This window comes from Embiotoca jacksoni, unplaced genomic scaffold, assembly GCF_022577435.1.
Source record: "Embiotoca jacksoni isolate LCO1_2020_lvr unplaced genomic scaffold, fEmbJac1.0.p SCAF_5, whole genome shotgun sequence".
NCBI lineage: Eukaryota > Metazoa > Chordata > Actinopteri > Embiotocidae > Embiotoca > Embiotoca jacksoni.
In genome coordinates this window covers 19,879,599-19,902,669 of record NW_027185403.1, presented here as the reverse complement: position 1 = coordinate 19,902,669, position 23,071 = coordinate 19,879,599, and the positions used below count along the sequence as shown (strand labels likewise).

General features: G+C 39.1%; 1 protein-coding gene across 2 annotated transcripts; it reads right to left on the bottom strand.

The window, feature by feature from the left end:
* Window positions 1-60: 60 nt before the first annotated feature.
* rell2 (RELT like 2) lies at window positions 61-22,188 on the bottom strand. 2 transcript variants are annotated; one of them, XM_069170764.1, is made up of 7 exons: window positions 22,030-22,188; window positions 12,529-12,596; window positions 11,590-11,811; window positions 9,901-9,963; window positions 9,439-9,502; window positions 8,170-8,346; window positions 61-8,058 (listed from the first exon to the last, which is right to left on the bottom strand). In XM_069170764.1, the coding sequence occupies exons 3-7, from the start codon at window positions 11,795-11,797 to the stop codon at window positions 6,270-6,272; spliced, it is 2,301 nt and encodes a 766-aa protein (XP_069026865.1). In that variant the 5' UTR covers window positions 11,798-11,811; window positions 12,529-12,596; window positions 22,030-22,188; the 3' UTR covers window positions 61-6,269. The 2 variants fall into 2 exon arrangements, with proteins under 2 accessions (XP_069026865.1, XP_069026866.1); XM_069170765.1 differs by lacking the exon at window positions 22,030-22,188 and adding an exon at window positions 13,272-13,332.
* Window positions 22,189-23,071: the final 883 nt, after the last annotated feature.

Here is a 23,071-nt window from a genome sequence, read left to right as displayed (position 1 = left end):
AGTTGGCAGGATAGACCATTGACTTCAGCTGTTAAAAAAAATAAAATTGGACACAGTGAATGTAAATACAACATTCACAGTAAACTGCTGTTTATTGTAGAAAAAAAAGACATGGACATCTCAAATGTTTTCATATACCTGATTCTGTGTTTGCAATCGGGTATGCATACTGTATATGATTCTTTCAGTCAATTGATATTGATCTAAAATGACTTCATGAAGTGCATAAGTAAAAGATAAACAAACAAACAAAAACATTGCCCTTCTTTTACTTACTTACTGTGTACACTTAGCTGTGTAATTTACAAGATTATTATTTCTGACTTTTCAACAGGTTAACAAATGAGCATATCTTGTGTTGAAAAGAATACACACTGTTGTTTGTAGTTTACTGTAGTGATGAACATGGGTGATGGAAACACACTTAATTCACTTCAAACAACACGTGACTGTGTGCTCTGTTTATACATTTATAATAAAAAGTTATCAACAATTATAGATACAATGCCTATAAAAAAGTATTCACCCCCCTTGGATGTTTCACCCTTTTGTTGCTTTTATACATGAAATCATGGTCAATATAATTGAGCAATTATTTGCAAAAAAAAGCTTCTTTCATCTTTTGAAAACAGATTTTTACAAACTAATGTCAATTAATTAAAAATATATAGTGTCAAATAAGTGTTTGCATAAATATTCAACTCGTTTAAAGTGACTGACCTAATTCAACAGAGGTCCAGCGAGTTGATGCCAGCAGTGTCACAATTAGTGAAATGGAGATCACCTGAGTGCAGTTGATGTGTGTCAAGTGATTGTAGTATAAAAACACCTGTGTCTGGGAGGTCCAGTCTCTGGTTCATCAGTATTCCTGCTACAATTGCAACATGAAGACAAAAGAACACTCCAAGCAGCTCGGGGAAAAGATCATTGAAAAGTGTAAGTCAGGACATGGCTACAAAAAGATTTCCAACTCACTGGACATCCCACAGAGCTCAGTTAAATCATCATTAAGAAATGGAAAGAGTATGGCACTTGTTTAAATCTGCCTGGAGCTATCCGTCCTCACAAACTAAGTGACCGGGCAACTGATGAGGGAGGCCACCAAACACCTACGACCACTCTGAAGGAGTTAAAAGCTTCAGTGGCTCAGATGGGAGAAACTGTACATACAACAACTGTTGCTCGGGTTCTTCACCAGTCAAAGCTGTATGGGAGATGGAAAAGAGAAAGCCACTGTTGAAAAAAAGCTCATGAAATCTCGCCTGGAATTTACCCAAAGGCATGTGGGAGACTCCAAGGTCAATTGGAAGAAGGTTCTTTGGTCTGATGACACAAAAATTAAGCTTTTTGGCCTTCAGACTAGATGCTATGTTTGGTGAACACCAAACACTGTACATCACCACAAACACACCATCTCCACCGTGAAGCATGGTGGTGGCAGCATCATGCTCTGAAGATGCTTCTCAGCAGCAGGCCCTTGAAAGCTTGTGAAGGTAGAGGGAAACATGAATGCAGAAAAATATCGCCAAATCCTGGAGGATAATCTGACTCAGTCTGCAAGAGAACTACGACTTGGGTGAAGATTTATTTTCCAGCAAGACAATGACCCCAATCATAGAGCAAAAGCTACACAGAAATGGTTCAAAGACAAGGTGAATGTTCTGGAGTGGCCAAGTCAAAGCCCAGATCCCAATCCAATCGAGAATTTGTGGCTGGACTTGAGAAGAGCTGTTCACGCATGATCCCCGAGCAACCTGACAGAGCTTGCTGTTTTGCAAAAAAATATCAGTGTCCAGATGTGCCAGCCTGATTGAGACATATCCACACGGACTCAGTGCTGTGACTGCAGCCAAAGGTGCATCTACTAAATACTGACCTGAAAGGGGTGAATATTTATGCAATCATTTACTTTACCTTATATATTTTTAATTAATTGACATTATTTTGTAAAAATCTGTTTTCACTTTGATATTAAAGAGGGTTTTTTTTTTGTGCAAATTCTTGTCAAAAAAGCCAAATTATATTGACCATGATTTCATGTATAAAAGCAACAAAAGGGTGGAACATCCAAGGGGGGTGACTACTTTTTACAGGCATTGTATGAAAATGGATAATTTACTGGGGTTCTGTTTCAGATTTCAAATAGACACCAGAGGCCTCTCCATTGGATGGACTCCATGAGTCCATAGGAAGATGGATTAAATACAAATTCATGGGAAAATGGAACACAGACAGTTAGAATAAAACAAGGTCAGTAGACTGCAGACTACATGTTGGTTTCCCATAAAGGCCAGGACATAGTTGACCTCTGACCTGAAGCCTCTGAAATTCATCTTGTAAATTATTTTTATCCAAAACCCAGTCACTGGCGAAAAAGTCTCCAGGGCCAGAGGCACAAATATATACTGGGCTAAATGCCAAACAGCACATCTCTAAATAAACATGGACTCCAATGTCAGAGAAAATGGGCACTTGTTATCTGCAGTAATACCGATCTTGAAGGTTCTGTCTGTTCAGATGACATACAAACATATTTTTTCACTTGGCTCTTATTTTATCTGTTAAGGAAATCTCTTCTTTGGATACATTTTCTAAGACAGACATTTTAAAACCTGAGCATGTAAAATCCAAACATTAGTAAGAACTACATTGTTTTTTGTTTTTGTTTTGTTTGTTAGCTTTTTTCACAATGATGTGGAGGATGAAACTTTTAGTTCTCCTTGTTTTTAGGATAACAGCTATAAGATAATTTTTGGGGCCACTGTTAGGATGAAAATAAACTTGAGATTTCAACAAAAAAGTAACCTAAACAACAACAAACTTTTACATTGGTACACTTAAGAACTTTCTTCTTTTAATTTAAATTTTTACTTTATTGCCCTAAGCGTCACTGTTCATAGATTTTTAAATGTTTATTACAAGTCTTCCCTTCCCCAAAAGAATTAAGTTTTGTGGTTTCTTTTTTTTTTTTTTTTTTTTTTTTTTTTAAATCTATCTAGAGTGCGTTTGAAGACAGTTTGTTTTGTCATAGGATATAGTGTTATCATGTGTAGTCAGAAAGTTATACAGGCTTTAAACAAAACCAAAGTATGGAATAATTACTATTGCCCTGTCTTATCAGTTATTTTAGTCAATATAATGGCATTCTACTCAAACTATTAAAATTAAACCAAGGTTGTGAATTTTTCAAAACAGACATAATTTAACACCTTATAACTTCTGGAATATGCTTTTAGTCTTTTAGCAGAGATAATGGCCCTTTTGATAGTAGTAATGGAGTTAGAGATTAAATATACATGAAATGTGAAGTTGTGAATAAATACTTTTGAGTATCATATTTCACCTGCAACTAATCCAGCTCATATTACGTACAACCATGCTGCTCATTTCACAGGTATGACAAACATGTTTTCGTGAGTCTCTAAAGTCAAATGAGTGGGAACAAAAAATATATATATCAGTGAGGAGTTCTACTGTAGTCATCCATTTACATTATCTTTCTTTTATCTGTTGTAAAAGCTTTTCAAATACTCCATTGAAATATATATAATAATCTTTTTACATTGGACAGCAGATTTGAACTCTCTGGAAGCTTCATCACTCTGCAGTTTGAGAGCTTATGTCACACCAACCATTTACTGTTCAGTTATCAGTAGTCTGTAGCTTTACTTCCCATCTTTGCTTCTGGATATTCCTGGAAGGCATCCATTTTATATTAAACATGCTCACATGATGGAATGACATGAGCAGAAAAAAAACAGTGTGAATAACAAGATTGATATTTGTTAATATGTATCAATGTCACAATTCCAGTGAACTAAAATGGTGGGCTGGGGTAGTGGCAACTGCCAGTGGAAATATCTCGTGGAAAGACCCATGTTCAGTCTCTGATATCAGTTTCTGAAGCTCAGTTACTACTTGTGCTGTTTTAAACCACTGAGAGGTTATGTCTTTATTACTGCACTTCTTCTGATAAAGCACCTGCACGGTGGATCTGTGGAGGGCAAGGACCGTAAAGGTTCTGCTCTCCTGTAAAAGCTCATTGCTTTGCTGCCACTGAATTTCAAATTAGGAGAAAAGAGGAGGAGGAAAATTGGAAGAAAAAGACTGTTGAAAAGACCCTACCAAGTTTAAACCAAGTGACAACACATTGTAGTTGCCAAAAGCAGCCCCAGTATAGAATAATGTCAGACATGATGACAAAAACTTGATTGAAATTCAATGATACGTTTCCATTGGTGCAGCTGCCCATCCAGCAGTTGCTGTTTCATTTGTATTCGGCCTGTTGATCTTGATTCAGAAGGATCAATAGATGTGATTAGAGGTTGTTAGCCATTAGCACCTTAATACATCAATAAATAATGACTGTTACTAAATCAATAAAGTAATCACAAGTCACAGACATAAATGGGGTGAGTCCTTTGGAAAATCAATCCAACACCTTAAGCTTAACTAATTGTTCAGCCAGCCAATTGATCAGATAATCACACATTAAGCAGGAAAAGCCACCCGACATTGTTAATTCTTTGGTCTATAAGAAGGCCAAAAGGATGATGGGCACCAATTTGACAACTCAGTTATTGCTATATCTTTATGTCCTTACACTAACAGTGAACAGTCCTTCTGTTCAGCATTTTAGCCATTGTACATGCTTTTGACAAATGTATGAAGTCGACAACTAAAGATGAGGCAAACTAAAGCAAGTGGGTATACTAAATATTTTGTTCCAGCAATGCAGTAGAAGCCCTACATCAACAGAACCATCACCATTGATGATAACTTTTGGCTTTCTAACTATAAATCATTACTAATTAAAGGATTTGCAGACAATCTTCAAAAGGAATTTTGTATAGTTTTTCACTGCTATGTATTTTTACAAGTAGCCATTTGTTTCCATTAATTTCTGTATGACATGAAAACTTGAAACATCCTCTATGAGAGAGTGAACATCAGGTATTAATGCTGTATATAGAAGACTTGACGTTCACATAAATTACTGGTCAAGTTTTAGGAGTCCAGCATTGCTATATACTAGCAGCATGGCCCTAAGGATGCTAATGCTGGTTTGTCAAATTTTCTTAATTTAGTTAATTGGCCCATCACTTTGGTCCACACAACAGTATAAAAAAAAGAAAGAATTACAATACCAAGGTTCTTCAACAATATTTCCTAATGACTTTGGAGATCCTCTTTGCTGTAGTGCCACCATGACGATGATATTTGTGGTTTTGGATGGAAAATCTAGAAATGAATGGGATGGTTGGACCCTATTTACTCTATTTAGTGTGTTTAGTGTACTGTTGCAACCTAGTATCATGGCAAAGCATAAAATTGACACACCAGTCCAAAGCGTGGCTATTTCATGTTTTGCTGTGATACCGGGTTGACTGGTAAGGCTGATGGGACCGTGATGAATATAGCTACTACTTAGTCATAAATCAATGTATCGCAGAAATTACCTTTTTAAAACCAATGACGGCGCTAGATGAAGTCTGAGGAGCACATTAGTTATTAAGACTCATCCTGAGGGGAACATGGATGTGTTTACTAATAATTACATGCCAAACCATTAAATAGTTGTCAAGATATTTCAATCAAAACCACAAATGTGATCCTAATGAGGGCTCTGAAGGAAAAGTCAGGGCATCGAAAAGTCATAAGGATTCATCATCTGGAAACCATAAATGTCTGTACAAACTTTGTGTAAATTGAATCATACAAGTAAATGCAGAGAAATTTCAAGGTATAAGTGAAAACTTTGACCTATTAGTGAATGCAGATGAAAGGTCACGGGACACCAAAATACCATTTGGATTCAGTGTACGGCCATTATGCATATATTCCAAAGGTCATTGCAACCCATGAAACAATTGTCAAGCTCATGGTGGTGCTAGCAGTAAAGTTGAGGGAGTCATCACAGTCTGAAGGATTTACCATTTTGTATCCATGAGTTGAGCATCAACTTAAATATTTTAGTCTGGATCACAGAAGTGGGCTCACTGACATGGCATGGCTAAATAAACAAACATGCTATCCATGGTGAATAGGCTACTTTGGGCTAAATCTGATGATTTACACAACCAGTGAGGCCAGTCACCCTGAAACATCTTCACTGCTGTTATTAATTGATAAATGGTGAGTTCATAATTATCTTATTCTATTAGTACTACTTTGCCTTTCCTTTAGTCCACAGTGTGGTGTCACTCTTCGCTTTCTTTGGATTATAACAGGATGTCTTGAAGTTTTCACGATCTTGAGACTTAAACCTCTCAGTCCTGTTGCGACTGAGTGTGCACCACCTTCTCCACCTCATCTTCCATCCTTTCTGCTCCTTCCACCTGCATAACCTTGCAGTCTGTAATATCCTCCATCTCCATCATGTCATCCTTCTCTTGACTCAGTGCGGTCCTAGCCTCTAGTCCAGATGTCTCTCCAATTGGACTCTTAGGTTGTCCACCGCGTGAGTCAGAAACATTTGCTCCCTGATCAAAAACTGGACTAATTCCCCTTTTCTCTGTTTCAACCCCAAGTTCAAAAGTCTCTCCTTTCTGACTTTTTATTGAAACAGAAAATTTCACTTCCTCCACCATCGTCACAACAGAGAACTCTCTCTTGCTGTCGGGGCTGGCTTTAACAATGGTCACATTACTTACTGCGCTCCCCTGAGGTGAGGAAGGAGACTGTGGGCTGGTAGGTGACAAAGGGAAACTACTCAGTCTGTCTTTAAAAAGCGGATCAGTGGGAGAGAAATCTCCTGCAGCAACTGGTGAAAGTTGAGCTGTTTTGAGAATTCCAGTTCTCTTTATTTCTGTCTTTTCTTCAATCTTTGGGGTTGTGTCTCCTTCTAGCTCTTGTTCCTTTGGAAATAATGAGCTTGAAACTATGACCCCTTTGATTGTCACCCTTTCTGACTTCAAAATAAGATGAGGTGAACTTGTAAATGACAGGTTTTTCTCAGCTGGAGAGGAAGAAGGGGTTTGTGGTGATACTGACATGGATTCTAGTTTGGGCCTGGCATTAAGACCAGGTGAGAGAGACCGGGTTTGCAGTGGACTAACACTTTGTCCAAAGGATGAAGATGAAAATGGTGCAGTTTCTCGGTTCAGTGGGAGTTTTGGGCTTGGTGTGAGGGCAGGCGAAAAGGCCTCTGATTCCATATTTCTTGAGCTTAGTTTGGGGCTTGGTGTTATCGCCATGGAAGAGGTGGGAGATTTTAATGAAGACACCGAAGATGTTGTCCTGATTGGGAAAGAAGATGGAGGGGATGAACCTAAGCTTATTAAAGCTAGGTTAGCACCAAAACCTGGTTCTAGATCTGGGCTGGAGCTTGGGTCAGGGGGACTTTGGGTAACTGCAAAAGCTGGGCTAGAAAAGGGTTCAGGCTGACTGGTAGGGATGACAGGAGTGAAACCTGGAATGGATCCTGCCATGGGGGTGATAGGTGTAGAGGTTTGTAGTGGAAGGGTATCGTACATCTCTTCAGCTTTGAACACTTTATCTTCAACATCTCCTCGTTTCTTCGATGGAATAGGAAGGGAACTGGGAGCAGAAGCTGCTATACTCCTCGTAGAGCCAACCTCAGGACCAGAGCGAGAGTTGTAGGCCTGTTTTTTAGACAGGGAAGAAGGAGAATTCACAGAGCCTGATATTTTAGTCTCACGTTGAGGTGAAGCAGGCTTGGTTTCACGTTTGGAACCTGGTTTAGTAGAATCAACTCCAACTGCCTGCACCGGTTCCTCCAGTACCACAGGTTGCTGTTGAATAGCAAATTTGACCCCTCCAGTCTCCTTACCGGTGCTTTCCCCTACCTTAATACCGACAGGGTCACTGCTCCGCCTGAGCCCAAATATGGTCACACTCTTCCTTCGTTTCCCCACACTTGCAGCCACCCCATTGGCACTTTCTGAATGTGGTGGGACTTCCTTAAACATGCTTCTCAGGTTGTACCCGCTCTCCTTTTGCTCCTCGCTGTCCTGGGATTGATCCAACTGGTCCCCTGAAATGGCCAATGGATTAGGTCCTCCATGAAGCTTCTTATCAGTGTGTGTCACCCGGAACCTGAGGGGAGAGTGATACACTGCTTATGCATCCGGTCTTTATTTCTCATTTGCTGACATTGCAACTCTATCCTTGTGCATTGTGCAAAATGGCCTCGTTCTGCATTGTTACCTGCCAACAGAGAAGACAGTCTGCTCTCCAGGTCGTTGCTTGGAGCGGGGGGTTCTGCTTTGTCTGCGGCCCTTTTTGGATCGAACTTGGGCACAGAGGTGGCAGGAGTTGTGGTCTGTGCCTGAGTGGACTGTGTGGTGATGGGGAGGAATACCTCCGATGGACTCCTTACGCAACCTAGACATCAACATTAGCAAGTTTTTAAAATTAGATTTAACTGTGTTTTTGTACAGTGTGCAAGTCTAACCTTAAGTATGTCATACCCTGTTAACCTGCCATTTCGATAGTAATAAACATAATGAAAATAGCAACTACACCTACGACAACCATACACTGATGAGCCAAAACATTGTGACTACCGCTGCCTAGTGTGTTGTTGGTTCCTCACATGGAGCCAAAACAGCACCGCCCTGCCAAAGAAACCTCTGAATGTGTCCTGTGCTATCTGGCACTAAACAGACAGCAGCAGATCCTCTAACTTCTGTATGTTTTGAAGTGGAGCTGCCACAGATCAGACCATGTCATAGCACATCTCAAACAACCTGACTCCAGTTCACGGTTCGTTGGTCCTCGGACCACTGTTGGTACTTACTACTGCTGACCCGGAGCGTCCCACAAGCCTTGTCCTTTCAGACAGAATCTGATCCAGTCATCTGGCCACTAAAGGTCTTTACACCTGCTCATTTTTCTGACATTATCCAACAGAACCAACTCTTCACTTTCTGTAATATTCAAGGCCTTGAAATATGGCATTGTTATGAGATGATCAACATTATTATCTATGTTACAATTACTTTGAGTGTTGAAAATGTCTTTTTTGCTATGCTAAATAAAGACAATGTTTACAAAATTGTTTGATTAAATTGGGAATATTACTTTAAAGATGTCATGATTTTGGTGTGAAGATGTACTAAAAATTAAAATTGTCCATCCTTGCTGCAATTTGGATGATCAATTATGCAAGTCAGCAGTAGCTGGTTTTAAAATGATTATGTTTTATAGTGAAATATGTGAAATATCGACTTAGGGTGTTTTCACATATTTTCCTCTTTAAACGAGCCACATCATTTCTTGTTTAGTGGACCAAAAAGTGGCCCAACAGAAAAGAGATTCGGTCTTTTCAGCATTCCCATTTTTTAAGTTTATGACAGACAGTATTAACTGAAAGATTCCTGTCAAGATTCAAAATGAAACCCTGTTTATTTGCGACATCAACATGCAGTTATCAGTTCATGTTAGTGTCATTTAGACTTAGCTGAATGAACTTACCTGGGGTCATGGCGCACACACACTTTGTGGTTTCCCAACATCTCATTGAAGGCTTCCATATTTGCTGGAGACGAGAAAAACCCAAATTACAGAAATCCAACACTTGTTCCATGGAATGTTTGACACATGCTAATCTACTCTGATAAGGCACAAAAAAAGGGCTATACGTGTAGGAAATGTGTCATTTATGTTTTTTTGGCATTTAAATTGTCCAAGCAAGGGATTTTGAATATGATATCATCAGATTTCATTCTGATTGATTTTCATTAGCTGTATCAACCCTCAAGATAGCACATCAGAATAGAGATGATGAAATGGCAGACAGTAAAATACAAATTAATAAAATAAACCACATTAAAATAGATTCAGCTTCATAAACTTGAACTTTAAAGTGAACTAATTAAACCTCAGTTTAGCAGAACTCGATCCAAAAAAACTTTTAGTAGTTGTTATATTTGTCACCTTCATTTTCAATGATGCATTTGAGGATCTGCTCCACTGTGTCCTGGTTGTCTTCATCCTCATCTGAAACACATAAAAAAATTTAAAAAAAAAATCAAACCCATATGTTTTAGGTATTGCAATACTTCTGGGCCAAATGCCACACAATACCCATACTTTACATCTGTCTAAGAGTTATGTGAGGCAACTGGACTTGCTAGAGGTTCTTGATTGCGACACTACTATTGCAATAAAAAATTCACATGTGACTTTGATGACTCTCAAAGTAATAACGACCCCAGAGATTAAAAACCTGAGATCCCAACCATTCAGTTAGAACTGAAGAATCCCTTTAAGTGGGTGCTGCACAGTTAAACGTCTTCCAGTTCCAGTCAAGCAAGTCCAGTTATCGTTAGATAAAATTTAGATATACATGACCTACATATACATTACCTGGATGACTGAGAGTCTTTACAGACATACTGTATGTAGCCTAAACTACTTTAGAATTAGCGAGTTCACCTTTTTTTTACCAAAGAAAAATGTTGTGATACATCTGAGTCAATGCAAAGGAGGTAAAAGGAATTTAATTTGTGGTGCTCACAACATTTCGAAAAACAAATTTTTCTTGGTAAAGTGTCCATCAGGATAATCATCAAAGCAATATTTCATAGGGACTATTTCTCTAAACGTCATACAGACAACTAAAAGATTAAATGCAGACAGAAAAACGTTGCTGACATTTTGGTAAAGAAACGGTGTATTTGAGTTTTTCAATTTGTTTAAACGACTATAAGAAATAATTTCTTCAGATGCACACAGGGTGTAGTGTAGAGCAAGCAATAGATTTTGTAAATAGTTATCAAGCCTTTCAGCGCAACCCGTCTTGCTTTGTTTTGTCTCTTTAGTTCTGTATGCAAGTGTCTGTTTACATGTGTGTGATTGGCCATATATGAGCAAAGACAGTTTTATGTATCAAAGTGAGAGTATACTTGAGTAAGTTTATGTGTATGAGTGCTTGTGATAAACACTCCAAGGAAGAGGACGTGTTATTGAGTGTTTGTGTATTTCTGACGGAGCAAGGTCAATGAAGCAAGAGCAGGATGGAAAGAAAGAGGAAAAAACATATGAGCAGATTCCAAACCCCATTCTGTCTCTGCTCCTCCTCACCAGCATCACAATAATGTATATCATTTCTATCAGCTGTTCTTATGATGTGACTTAAAATTTAAACTTGATTCTTCACATTGTTTTGTTATTGTAAGGCTGCACTATTGAATATGTTTATTGTAATTTTTTTTGTGCCTATTTTAGCTAATTGTTTTGATATTCATGGTAATTGGGCTCTTATCATTTTCATTTCCACAGCATAGAACTGTTTTCAGTGAAAGAGTTCTGATAAATCCACTATGCTCTACCTTACCAGCACTTACCAGCTGATATAAGTTTAGCGATTAGCTGGTGAACATAGTGGAGTATTTAACAGCTAAATAGCTAGCAGCTAAAAATGTTCTCAGGAGTTGGGGGAACCAAAACAAAGCTAAAAGAAGAACTGAACATTAATCAGCAGGACACAATGTTTACTCCAAAATAATTTAATGTTGCTCTGCTGGCTCGTACTCTGAGACCACTAAATAGAGCTCTTTAATCAAAAAAGTTGATTCCCTTTAATTGACCTCCTTGTATATTCTATATTTCTTTTCAACTCACCATCTGCATGTCCTTCAAGCTTCTCCTCCTCCTCCTCCTCCTCCTCTTTATCATCCATGTCTGCAGTTCGGCAGCGGTAGCCCTTTTTCTTCAGCAGGTGGCAGATGAGAAAACCCAGTAGTCCGGTGAGAAAGAATAGGAAGACCACCAGAAAGATCGTGTAGGACGGGGTATGTTCCTCCATCCCCGGGTCTTCTAATTCAGTCATAATGTGGCTTTAACCTGAGATCAAGACACAATTTATGACTCTGGGGTTCTTCAAGAGCCTACAACATACTATAAGGGCTGAATGGTAAATGGTCTGTACTTGTATAGTGCTTTATCACCTTTCGGTCTCAAAGCGCTTTAACATAGTTTTCCATTCACGAGACAGATCACCATGCAAGGTGCTGCCATCAGGAGCACATTCACACACCATCAGGAGCAACTTAGGGTTCAGTGTCTTGCTCAAGGACACTTAGGCATGTGGACAGGAGGAGCTGGGGATCAAACCACCAACCTTCTGATTAGTGTTCAACCCAGTCTACCGACTGAGCCACAGCCTCCCGCGAAATAAAAATCAGGTTAAGGTAAAGAAAATGATGAGACTAAAGAAGAATAGAGAAAAGAAAGTAGCATGCTGATTTTGTAACTGCCTCGTCAATATCTGTTAAAATGTTCTTTGGTTGAAAAAAGTGAGAATGACAGGCAGAATATGCAGCTAATGCCACCCACGCATCACCAAGATCTCTATCCAAATGGGGTGTATACTGACAGAGAAATAACCAGTGTTTCTGACGAGCTGTGAGGGTCACAGGGCTTTTTTCAAGGCTATAATGTGGTGTGAGAAGGTTTTAAAAGAATGATGGAAAGAGAAGTCATAGCTGCTTAACTATACAGTAACATCTTCAATGCCAAGTCAAGAGACACACAGAGAGTAAAAAAAAAAAGCAAACATACAGGCTTTGTGGTTGATTCAAATCATCTTCAATCTTTGTGTTGCAGACAGGCAAACTTCAAAAGTACACCTAGAGGAAACAGAGAAAGGCATGAAGAGGTCTCAGTCAGATTATCAGACTCTCCCTTAAAAAGTCTGACAAGACAATAAAATATAGATCAATAAAGAGAAGGTATTTGAACACGTCTTCATGATAGATCTTCCAAAAACATTCCAGGATTATATGTATAAAATAAAACTATAAATTTTCAACTGCAACAAAGACATGGCTATGTTGGCAGGACTTTAGGTTTTAAATTGCTTTTACATTACAGTTGAACATGAACAATACATTTTTAGATTGACTCATTCCAGTCAATGAGAGTTGATAACTTTTTTAAGAGTAGGCTATGCATTGCAAAAGAGTTTCCATGACTTACATTGTAGAGTAGAGCTGGAACAAACTGTATAAAGACGTTCCCATTAAATAACCAAAACGAACCAACAGAGAAAAGGTTGCATCTGTCACACCTAATTCCTTTTCACTTTTTATTTGATGTACTTTTTAGTTATTTGTCATTTGTTTGCAATAATAACCTTTATGAATGCTCCCTTCAATAATTACATTTATATTTATTTCTACCCCATTTATCTGTTTACTTTTTCCAAAGTCACTTAGAATTTCTCCTAAAAATGTACATGAGCAAAACAGCAAAAAATACTATATTTATTTTTGTCTGTTAGCCGTGAAATTAATATTTCTTACCAGTTTCCTGCCTGTCAACAGTGGACATATCCAAACATGGGAAATTAGATTGATTGAATTTGAAATGTGTGTTGGATAAGACGCTAAAACCAGCAGACAAGGTTTGTCCCTCCAGTGTGGGGTGCCCTTAGCCACACCTCTTCTGTCTAATCTCCAGAGAAAGATGGATGCAGACGGACAGTGTGTGAGACAGAAAAGAGCATACAAGGAAACCGCATGCTTTTTTAACTATGACATTTTTTTTTTTTTTAAAGGCTTTTATATTGAATAACACTGTATTCAGTGTACATGAAATATGAAGAAACATATACGCAAACATGCGTAAGCACACAGTGTAGAGTATCGGTTAACAAAACCGCTTATCAGTGTTGGCCTCCAGCTGGCTTATCGGCATGCCATAACGCCCCTCAGCGCGCGCACACACACACACACACACACACACACACACACACACACACACACACACACACACACTTATCAGCACTTGCTCCCTCTGAAATGTTTTGTGTGGTTAAGCAGTGATACCACACATCATTAGCACCCACCACTTCATCATTAGCATCCTCAAAATAGCTTATTTTTATTTAATTTTTTGTGAGTTCAAATAAACATGTGGGAATAATTCATAGTGTAAATCAGTATAATTATTATTTATGAACGTGAATAAAATGAAATGATCTGCTCCCTTCATACACTGAATGCAGAGTTGAGTGTGATACACACAAACATTTGTGTGTACAATTTTCTCATGGAGCGCTTTTATTCATTTCCCTCTGGTAATATTCGATGGTCAGAACATGTTGATAATTTGCCTTATTCTTTCCGCACACAACTTGCATTTCAAAAGTATTTGCAATTTTAAACTGCCGTCATTCAAAAGGCCACATCCATGGACCAATTAGCACATGCACTTGCAAACTGGCCAAACACCAAATTGCTATCAAAAGACCACAGGTGACTTCCTTTTTACAGCAACAATGGAAGCCAACATGGTGCAAGAGGAAAAGGCATGTGTAAGGTGAAAATTATGGGTCCGAGCACAAACCACTGTGAAACCTCATTGACGTGAATTTTTTTTTTCTATCTGATAAACATGATTTAAATCAGCCTAGTGTCCCCTGAACACCTCACATGCAAGCTCCGATAACCCCCGCTGATACAATTTACCAATGTTCCCTAAATGCCTTACATGAAAGCTGTTGACACTACAGCTGGCCAATGTTTTCTAAAGGTCTTACATGCTATCAGTATCAGCAACACAGCTGAAAGCTCGCGAGACATGTATGGCTGAAAAAAATAGTTGAAAAGAGTAAAATAAGGTGTCCATGTTATTTACTTCCCTAAGTTGCAATCTAGTATTATTTCTGTTATCTGTTCCCAATAGAGGCTACAAATGGTAGTGCTGTGGCTCAAGTGTTCTTTAAAACAAAAACATGTTAATGTGGACGCAGCCGAGGTATTGAAATGTGGCACCAAATGACAAAGCATTTTTTGCTAGTAGATACTTCTAAAGGAGTTTGGTCACTGCCATAAAGTATCAAAGTTCTGTATCAAGCCCTGATACAGCCACACTGAAGGACTGCTTACTCAAATAGTGTCCTCTGTGTAAGCAATAGAAGAGAATTGAAAGAATATCCTGTGATTCAGGGAGGCTGAACAGCAGACAGTAGCAGAGTAATACCTGCAAACTGAAAACGTGTGTGTTTGCGAATTGTAACACATAGCAATCATTCTCTGATTCATTGCTTTATTTTGTTTTAGAGGAGCAACCTGGTTAAGTGTTGTATGCAGTATGGCTGCAGCACTGTCAAAAAGTTACCTGACTTTTGCGGGAGTAAAGTTAAGGTAGCTGCGCTCCATTGTATTGGGACATGGTATTGGAGTAAATGATAACGGAATCCATCCAGAGCATTCAGAACAACTGCTTTTTTTGTGGGGTTTTTTGTTTTGTTTTGTACATATTGTTGACTATGCTTAAAATTTGAGATTTCTCTTTGCTGCATATAACATCCAATTCAATACCTGACTTTACAGTGAATAAAGCATTACTTCATTTATTTGATCATTTATCTTCTGTAGATTTTCTGTGGACAGTGTGACCTTCGCCTGCTCTTGATTGTATTGTTGTAACCTTGTTTGCTAAAGTTTCAGTGTCGACCCATTTTTCACATCCGTCCTGAAAGAGTGATCCCTCCTCAGCTTGTCCTTCTTTCGTCCGTTTGTACCAGTCAAAGGGTTTGAGTGGGAATTTTTTTGATAAGAATTGAAGGCTGTCAAGTCCTTTGAGGCAAATTTGTGATTTGTGACATTAGGTTATAAGAATACAATTTATTTGACTTGACATCATATTCATATTAAAAATGCTCCTTGTCATTTACAACTCAGAGGAGTCTGATGTTTACAATGTCCAATACATGTAACCTTCACACGCGTTAAACATGCAGTGGTGTGTGATGCATTAAAGTAACCCTGTCAATGACAGAAAACAACATTTCCTGTTTTCTCTGAGACAATAAAGGTTCGCTTAGTAGCTTAGTTTCCACACAGTGCTGTGTAATATTTCATACTACGCATAAGAATCGCTGGCTCATGGGCTACCTTTAACGTCTATAAGTTCCTACACACACTCAGCGAGCGAGTGAGAAAGCAGGAGAGATATTGATTTATACTTTTTTTGCACAGAAGTTACCGACACAACACCACCAAAAAAACCCTGATTAGTCTACCTCATATTTTTTAAAGGCAAGCCAACAGGCCTGAAAGGCAACACAATAATAGTAACAATAATGTAATCAGCAATTAAGTTTCTAATAGTATTTCTGTCTGTATTTGATGAGTCATCCCAATCTCCTGCCCACCCATCAGTGTAGCGCTACACTACATGATGCAGCTGCTGCTACTACTGGGATATCTGTTGCTGCTGTTCTTGCCAACATATTTTTAGTACAGCAGGGACCAAAAATAATGTGTCAACATAACTGTATTATAAAAACTTGCTTCATGAACAATTACTTCAATTCATGTTTGCTACTGTTTGTTTTAATTTGACTTTTGACAACAATTATTATTTGTTCATTATTTTAACCTGCAGTGTACGACAGGGTTTCCAGAGTATAATAAACCTCTTCACAACGCTCTGGTGTCTAATAAGCCTTCACATGCATTGATTTGTTAACTAAACTGGACATCCAGATATAATTTTCCCACCAGCATTGACAACAACACAGCCACTTCCTGTGTCATTTAAAAAGCATAGTAACAGCAATACGCTGTGTAGTATCAACTGACTAGTCCCCCTCCACGAACACAACAAAAATTAATTTGTAAGTCATAGATCCGAAGCATTCTCAAATAACTATTTACTCACAATGCACCTCTGACATGTGTTTTTTACTGCAGGATTTGCTTTGCATGACAATCACAAATCTGCAAGAGATATGGAAAATATCACATCATATTCTACCCAATTGATGCCCATGGATGCGAATGTACAGATTAAAGATTCAGATGCAGCAGTAAAACAGATCCGATGCTGGGAGGGAGGTATCCGACGCATGCCGGCACTCCCTCCCAGCTTAAAGAGACAAAGTGCTGAGAGACGCACAGAGATGACTCAGCATCGTCATGACTTTGACAGAATTGCCTTCCCGTGTGGTATGCGTCACTACTTGCTCCTTTACGACAGCGGTGTGCTGCTCAGCATACAGTCTCATAAAAGGATAATGACAATGAGAGATACAGTGAGGGGGGAGAGGGAGGAGGGGGGTGTACGTGGTGTATGACGTATGGTCACGGTAAGGTGTACGACAAAGAACTGTGACATCACTGTGATCAATAATAGTATGCATGCGTCATGATGGGGAGGGGTGAGGTTTGGAGATGGGGTAGTGTGTGTGTGTGTGTGTGTGTGTGTGTGTGTAGGGGGGGAGGGGGTGTTCTTATTAGACCATTCTATTTGTGCGTTTAGTTGAAAAGATCCTTGAAAATCTAACACCCACCTTCTGACACCATAATCTTTGACACCTTTGTGTCAGAGATTGTAAAAAACTATAAACAGTGTGATTATTAATAGCGAGTGACTGACTTTACATGGATTCTGACTCAACAGTGTGTGAGCAAGCTGTAAGTAGATATAAAAAGTATTATCTACATATTTTGGTCTGTGAATGTTTTTGGTTTTTTTGGTTTCTAACTGAATCAGTGACTCCCTAATGTGAAAGGATGGCTAATGCTGATCGCAGAAAGAATGAAAAGCCGACTGTGCAACTTCTCATGTTTGGGCGGCACGGTGGTGCAGTGGTTGGCACTGTCGCCTCACAGCAAAAAGGTTCCGGGTTCAAATCTGATCCTGGGCCTTTCTGTGTGGAGTTTGCATGTTCTCCCTGTGCTTGCGTGGGTTCTCTCCGGGTTCTCTGGCTTCCTCCCATCACCCAAAAACATGCACCTCAGGTTGGTTGGCGCCACGATCGTGGCAGCCTGTTGCAGCAGCTCCCCCTTGGGATGCTGCTGTAGCGAAAGAATTTCCCCTTGTGGATTAATAGAGTACAATAAAATACAAATTTAAAAAAAAAAAAAAATCACATTGTGGGGACTATAATGTCTTTTAAGGACGAGCAAGTATTACATTTTAGGATAAAGAATAGGCTTAAGGTTATAGTGAGGGTAGGTTTGGGTCAAGATAGGGTTAGGTAAGTAGCAGTTGTGGTTGGTCGGGGTAAGTTTCCAGAAAATGAATGTAAGTCTGTGTTCTCTGAAGTGATAGAGACATGAATGTATCTTTCCTGTTGTTGTTACTGAGTGTAAAAAGCCAAAGCAGTGCTAAATTATATAAAACCATCAGCCTAAATACTCACAAACCCGCTATTTAAAACAAATCAAAGGAAGCATAGCCCATGACTGAAAGTTCAACATTAAGCAAAACCAGACAGATATTTTTCATGTGTTGTCACCTCTTGAATCTGAATTCTTCTTGAATGTTTCAGTTTGTCACAAGTTATTTAACTGCAACAAATGATAATGAATCAAAGTAATGATAGTATCCTCTGAAAGCAACGCTTCACAGCTCACTTGCTCTTCCAAGTGTCCTGATGTTGGAGGACAATAAAACCACAATGAGACTGAGTTCCCGTTCTGCCACCATTACTGCAGCAGCAGAGCAACTCAACACATTTTCAGTGACGTTGAAAGCAACGTTTAGGTTGATATTACGCAGCTGTTCCCTCTCTGACAGGCAAAGGACATCTGTCTGTATGTGAGAGTTATTCAGTAGAAAAGCCCGTGTCAAAAATTGGTTCTCACACTGACTTTGTGAAAGAAAAAAAAAACGTGCATATAGTTATTACATATAGTAATAACGTGTTTCCTACCAACCTCCGTGGTCATTACTGTGTGTTGTTTGAAATAACATTAATTAAGTTACAAGTGACACAGAGAATGAGAAGTGGCATATGCCAATTTCTACAGTGGTGTGCCGCTGCTCTCAGATGGTAGCCCATTTTGCTTCTACATTTGCTTTCAGGTAGGACTTGATGCTGTTAGGCTGCTCTTGGTTAAATTACTGTTGCATACTGATGTGCAATTAATAGTGACGCAATCCCCTTCGATAGGGAGAAAAGGTGAATGAACTACAAAATAGTAATCATTAAATGTTGACCAGAATAGAATAGATTCAGAATTTCCACCTTTAATAGACATCTAGTTTCACAGGGATATGAGACTGATCTATAGTGTTAGACCAGTCGCTCCATGGGAACACTCAGCGGCACCAAGTGACACAAAGGAGGAAAACGTGGCTCATAATTTGTGGTTTCCTGGTTATATTGTGGAGCAAACAATGAAAAGGAAAAGAGTTTTTGAGGCTGTGGTTTTAACTTTGGAGGCATTTTTTTTTTCCCCAAATCAGCTTTTCTTATTATTTTTGGGATATTCTTGATATTCCCGATGATTAATTAAGGACACGTACGTTTTCTGTTGCAAAGTCAGCAGATTGTTTGTTCGGTGAGACATGTATTATGCAAAGTCCTGAACTCGTACAGCTTCAGTGAGTTTGAAACTCACGTATTGCAGCTCATTTTGTTCACAACGACTCAGTTCTTCGTGGCAGATATTCAATTCAACTGAAATTAATTTTACCTCCATAGCGCCAGATCACAACACCAGTCATCTCAAAGCACTTAACATAGTAAAATCCACAGCATTTGTCAGCAGCATATTCATGCAACCAATCTCACATTCTACCACATCTCAGAGGTGTTGGACTTTATTCAGACCTGGGGACTGCGGGAGCCACAAAAGTCCACAGAACAAACCTGTCCTCCAAAAAATGACCCCATTTTTTGTGTGCAAGCATCTTGTTACAGCCCACAGTTACGTTTCAAAGGTAAGCGATATCTAGCAGTCGTATAAATAACAATAATTTGGTGTCCCAGAGATGTATTGCATTTCAGATGGTGTCTATAGAATGAAAGTTTTTCATGTTGGGAGGAGGCAGAACAGATAAACTGTCAGCAGATTTGGGTGCAGCACACCAATGTTCACTTCTCGTTTCCAAAATCAAATCAGGGCAGTTTTTTGATACCGAGTTTACTGTTGCAATGACGCTGATTTAGTAGACACTCCTGTGGGATATATTTAAGGGTTGGAACATGGTATGGTTGTAGAAATTGGAGGAGTTATTGTGACATGTTCATGAAACAAGCTTGAGACAAGTTTTTGTTAAGTCATGGTTTATAATGAGCAGGTGTTGAAAGATGGTAAACAGTGACCATAAAAGGATGCAAACAGTCAACAACAACCTTCCAGTATACGTGTGTATGTTTGTTAGTCATATAAACAAACTCCTTTTACACAAATGCGCAATTATATCTGGATTGGGAAAACCTGGGTTGACTTATCAAGTTGGTAATAACCACTACCTTGTGACTGCTGGTAGAACAACTGTATTTGTTCGGCTTAGTTAAGCCAGATGACGGAAAGTCGTATCCTGCTTCATAGTGGTGGCATCAGGCTACATTTTTTCTGGTTCACTCTGGTCCAGTTGCAGAGATTCAGTGCCAAATTCAGCCTCCGATTTTTGCTCCTGACTGACAAGAGTGGAACCCGACGTGGTCTTCTGCTGTTGTAGCACAGCTGCCTCCAGGTTGGTTGTTATATTCTGAGCTGCTTTTCTGTTCAGCACAGGTGTAAAGAGTGGTGATTTGAGTCAATGTAGCCTTTCTGACAGCTCCAAACAAGCCTGGCCTTCTCCTCTGACCTCTCTTAACTGCCACTCACTGGATGTATTTTGTTTCAGAAATACTCAAACCAGCCCATCTGAAACTATAGCAACCATGTAACAGTCAAACTTACTGAGAACACATTTTTTTTTTATCCATTTTGATGATTGATATGAACATCAACTGAAGCTCATGACCTGTGTTTGAATAATTTTTTGCTGGACTGCTGCCACATGATTGGCTGATTAAATTGCTGTTTGAATAAGCGGCTGTACAAGTGTCCCTAATAAAGCGCTCTGTCAGTGTACAGCTGCTATGTTTGGACACGTCTTTATTTTTACATGGGCAGTTTGGTATGGAGGGGTTGTTCCTACAGCCCTTCTGTAAACATTAAAAACTTCTGATCACTTCTAAGTCTAAAGGGACCCCATACCACACACACACACACACACACACACACACACACACACACACACACACACACACACACACACACACACACCACAACACCCCAGCCTCCAAAAAAGAAAGAAAGAAACAAATGTTTTTTGATAGGTTGTTTGAATTGGCATTCATGTAGCCTGCTCTACATCATCAACAATAGCATGACTGCCATCTGATAAATATTTGACTAACTTCCTGTGTGAAGGCAGGGAACTCTCTGACTGCGGTCCTCCTCCAGCAGAAAAGGAGCGAGTGCTCTCCTACATTCCAGGACAGCTGAATGTTTCATCATGATAACTGTAATATCCATAGTCTTATTCAAAGGTGATTAAAGACCCACTTGACTGGTTTCGACACTCCTGATCATCCACCACACGTACTAGCTCTGATCAATTTGCTGTTTGCACTGAAGGAGGGATTGATTCAAGGGCATCGCCCTCCCACTAAACATTATGGTAGTAGTATCATCGCACACAGGAAACTTGTTTGAGCTACTGCTCTTCAAAAACCACCTACACCTACACCTACAGAGCTCTGTGATTTATTTTTAATTCGGTTAACAAAGAATCCATTAATCCGTGTTTTCAAATTCTATTTATCTTGCCTTTACGCAGTTTGCAACTGCCCATGATGTGTGTGTTAAATTTCTGAAGTAGATTTTATATCGACGTCAGAAATATTAGTGGATCCAACCAAGCCGAATTTACTATTTGACACAACCTTTTCTAAAATGACTTGGGTTGTGTTTGATTCAATAAGCGTTACCCCCTGACAAGACAGAAAGACATTCGAGCGCGACAATTCTGAATGGAGTTTGGCGTGTCCTTTTTCATGCATGACACAAGACGGTGCGTTTCAGATCTGAGGTCTACACCAACACCCACTATAGCGCTGATTCATCATCCACTTCACCATCATTCTCATCATTGCACACACACAGCAATCACCTAAAGGACAACAGTATCTGCTCAACAGCAACCATAGTGAGACCTTAACGCTCACCTGAAGGTTAAATACTTAATGAGACGGTAGCCTATGTTTACACGGCTGGTCCCCAGGCACCGCAAAACAGAAACATCTATGCAGGATAGCGTACTCACCTTCAGTCAGGCAGGGATACAGTCCTCTCCATGTTCTATGGTCCTGCTGGTGGGAGGCTGTCCCATGACTGCAGCCGTGTCCTCTGGCCGGAGCGGGAGGATGCGGCTGTGTGTCTGCTGAGGAGGGCAGAATGACAGGAAGTTGTGAGACATCTGCGTGTGCTCCATAGACTACTCCAGCTCCAGGATGGAATTTAACCTGTGCATCCACAGAGATTCAGCTCAGCTGCAGGCAGCTTGAACTCCACTGAGTGCCAGTCTTTTTTTTTGTATTAATAGATTTCACCCTTCGCCCTTACAGGCTACTGTGTGAAGGCCTACGACACAAAAATGAGATAGATTATTTTCCATATGGTGTAAGGATACTACAGTTTGATTGACTTAATTGATTTCAAATAGCCAGAGCTTTGTTGAACCACTTGAAAGAAATACAATTACAAAAAGAACATACGTTAATTGGTGAAAAATTTAGGAAAACTTTAATTATAACTGATAAGATAACTATTAGTGGTTGAAATCAGTTGATAACAAGTTCAAACAGTATCCCGACAGGGATAGTTTTACAGCTCAATACTCATTAATGTAGCTATTTTTTTTTTTTTTTTGCAGGTTCAGTGATTGAATTCAATTTACTTCAATCCAGTTATATATATATATATATCAATATACTGTATATATATATATTGATATATATATATGTGTATATATATATATACAGTATATTGAACCAAATCACAACACAAGACATGTCCCCTGATAATTTAACAATTCCCACATCAGCAAGCAATTCAATTTACTTCAATCCAGTTATATATATATATATATATATATATATATATATATATCAATATACTGTATATATATATATTGATATATATATATATGTGTATATATATATATACAGTATATTGAACCAAATCACAACACAAGACATGTCCCCTGATAATTTAACAATTCCCACATCAGCAAGCATTTGGTGACAGTGATGACCGGAAGAACAAAACCAGGCTCAGAGGTGGGTGTACATCCTCCTTACGCGGCT

Coding starts and splice junctions, on each gene's coding strand:
- rell2 (XM_069170764.1), bottom strand. CDS start 11,797: ATGACTGAATTAGAAGACCCGGGGATGGAGGAACATACCCCGTCCTAC. Junction 9,503..9,900: donor ATGCATCATTGAAAATGAAG/GTGACAAATATA, acceptor TCTCGTCTCCAG/CAAATATGGAAGCCTTCAAT. Junction 8,347..9,438: donor TGTGTGCGCCATGACCCCAG/GTAAGTTCATTC, acceptor GTTGATGTCTAG/GTTGCGTAAGGAGTCCATCG.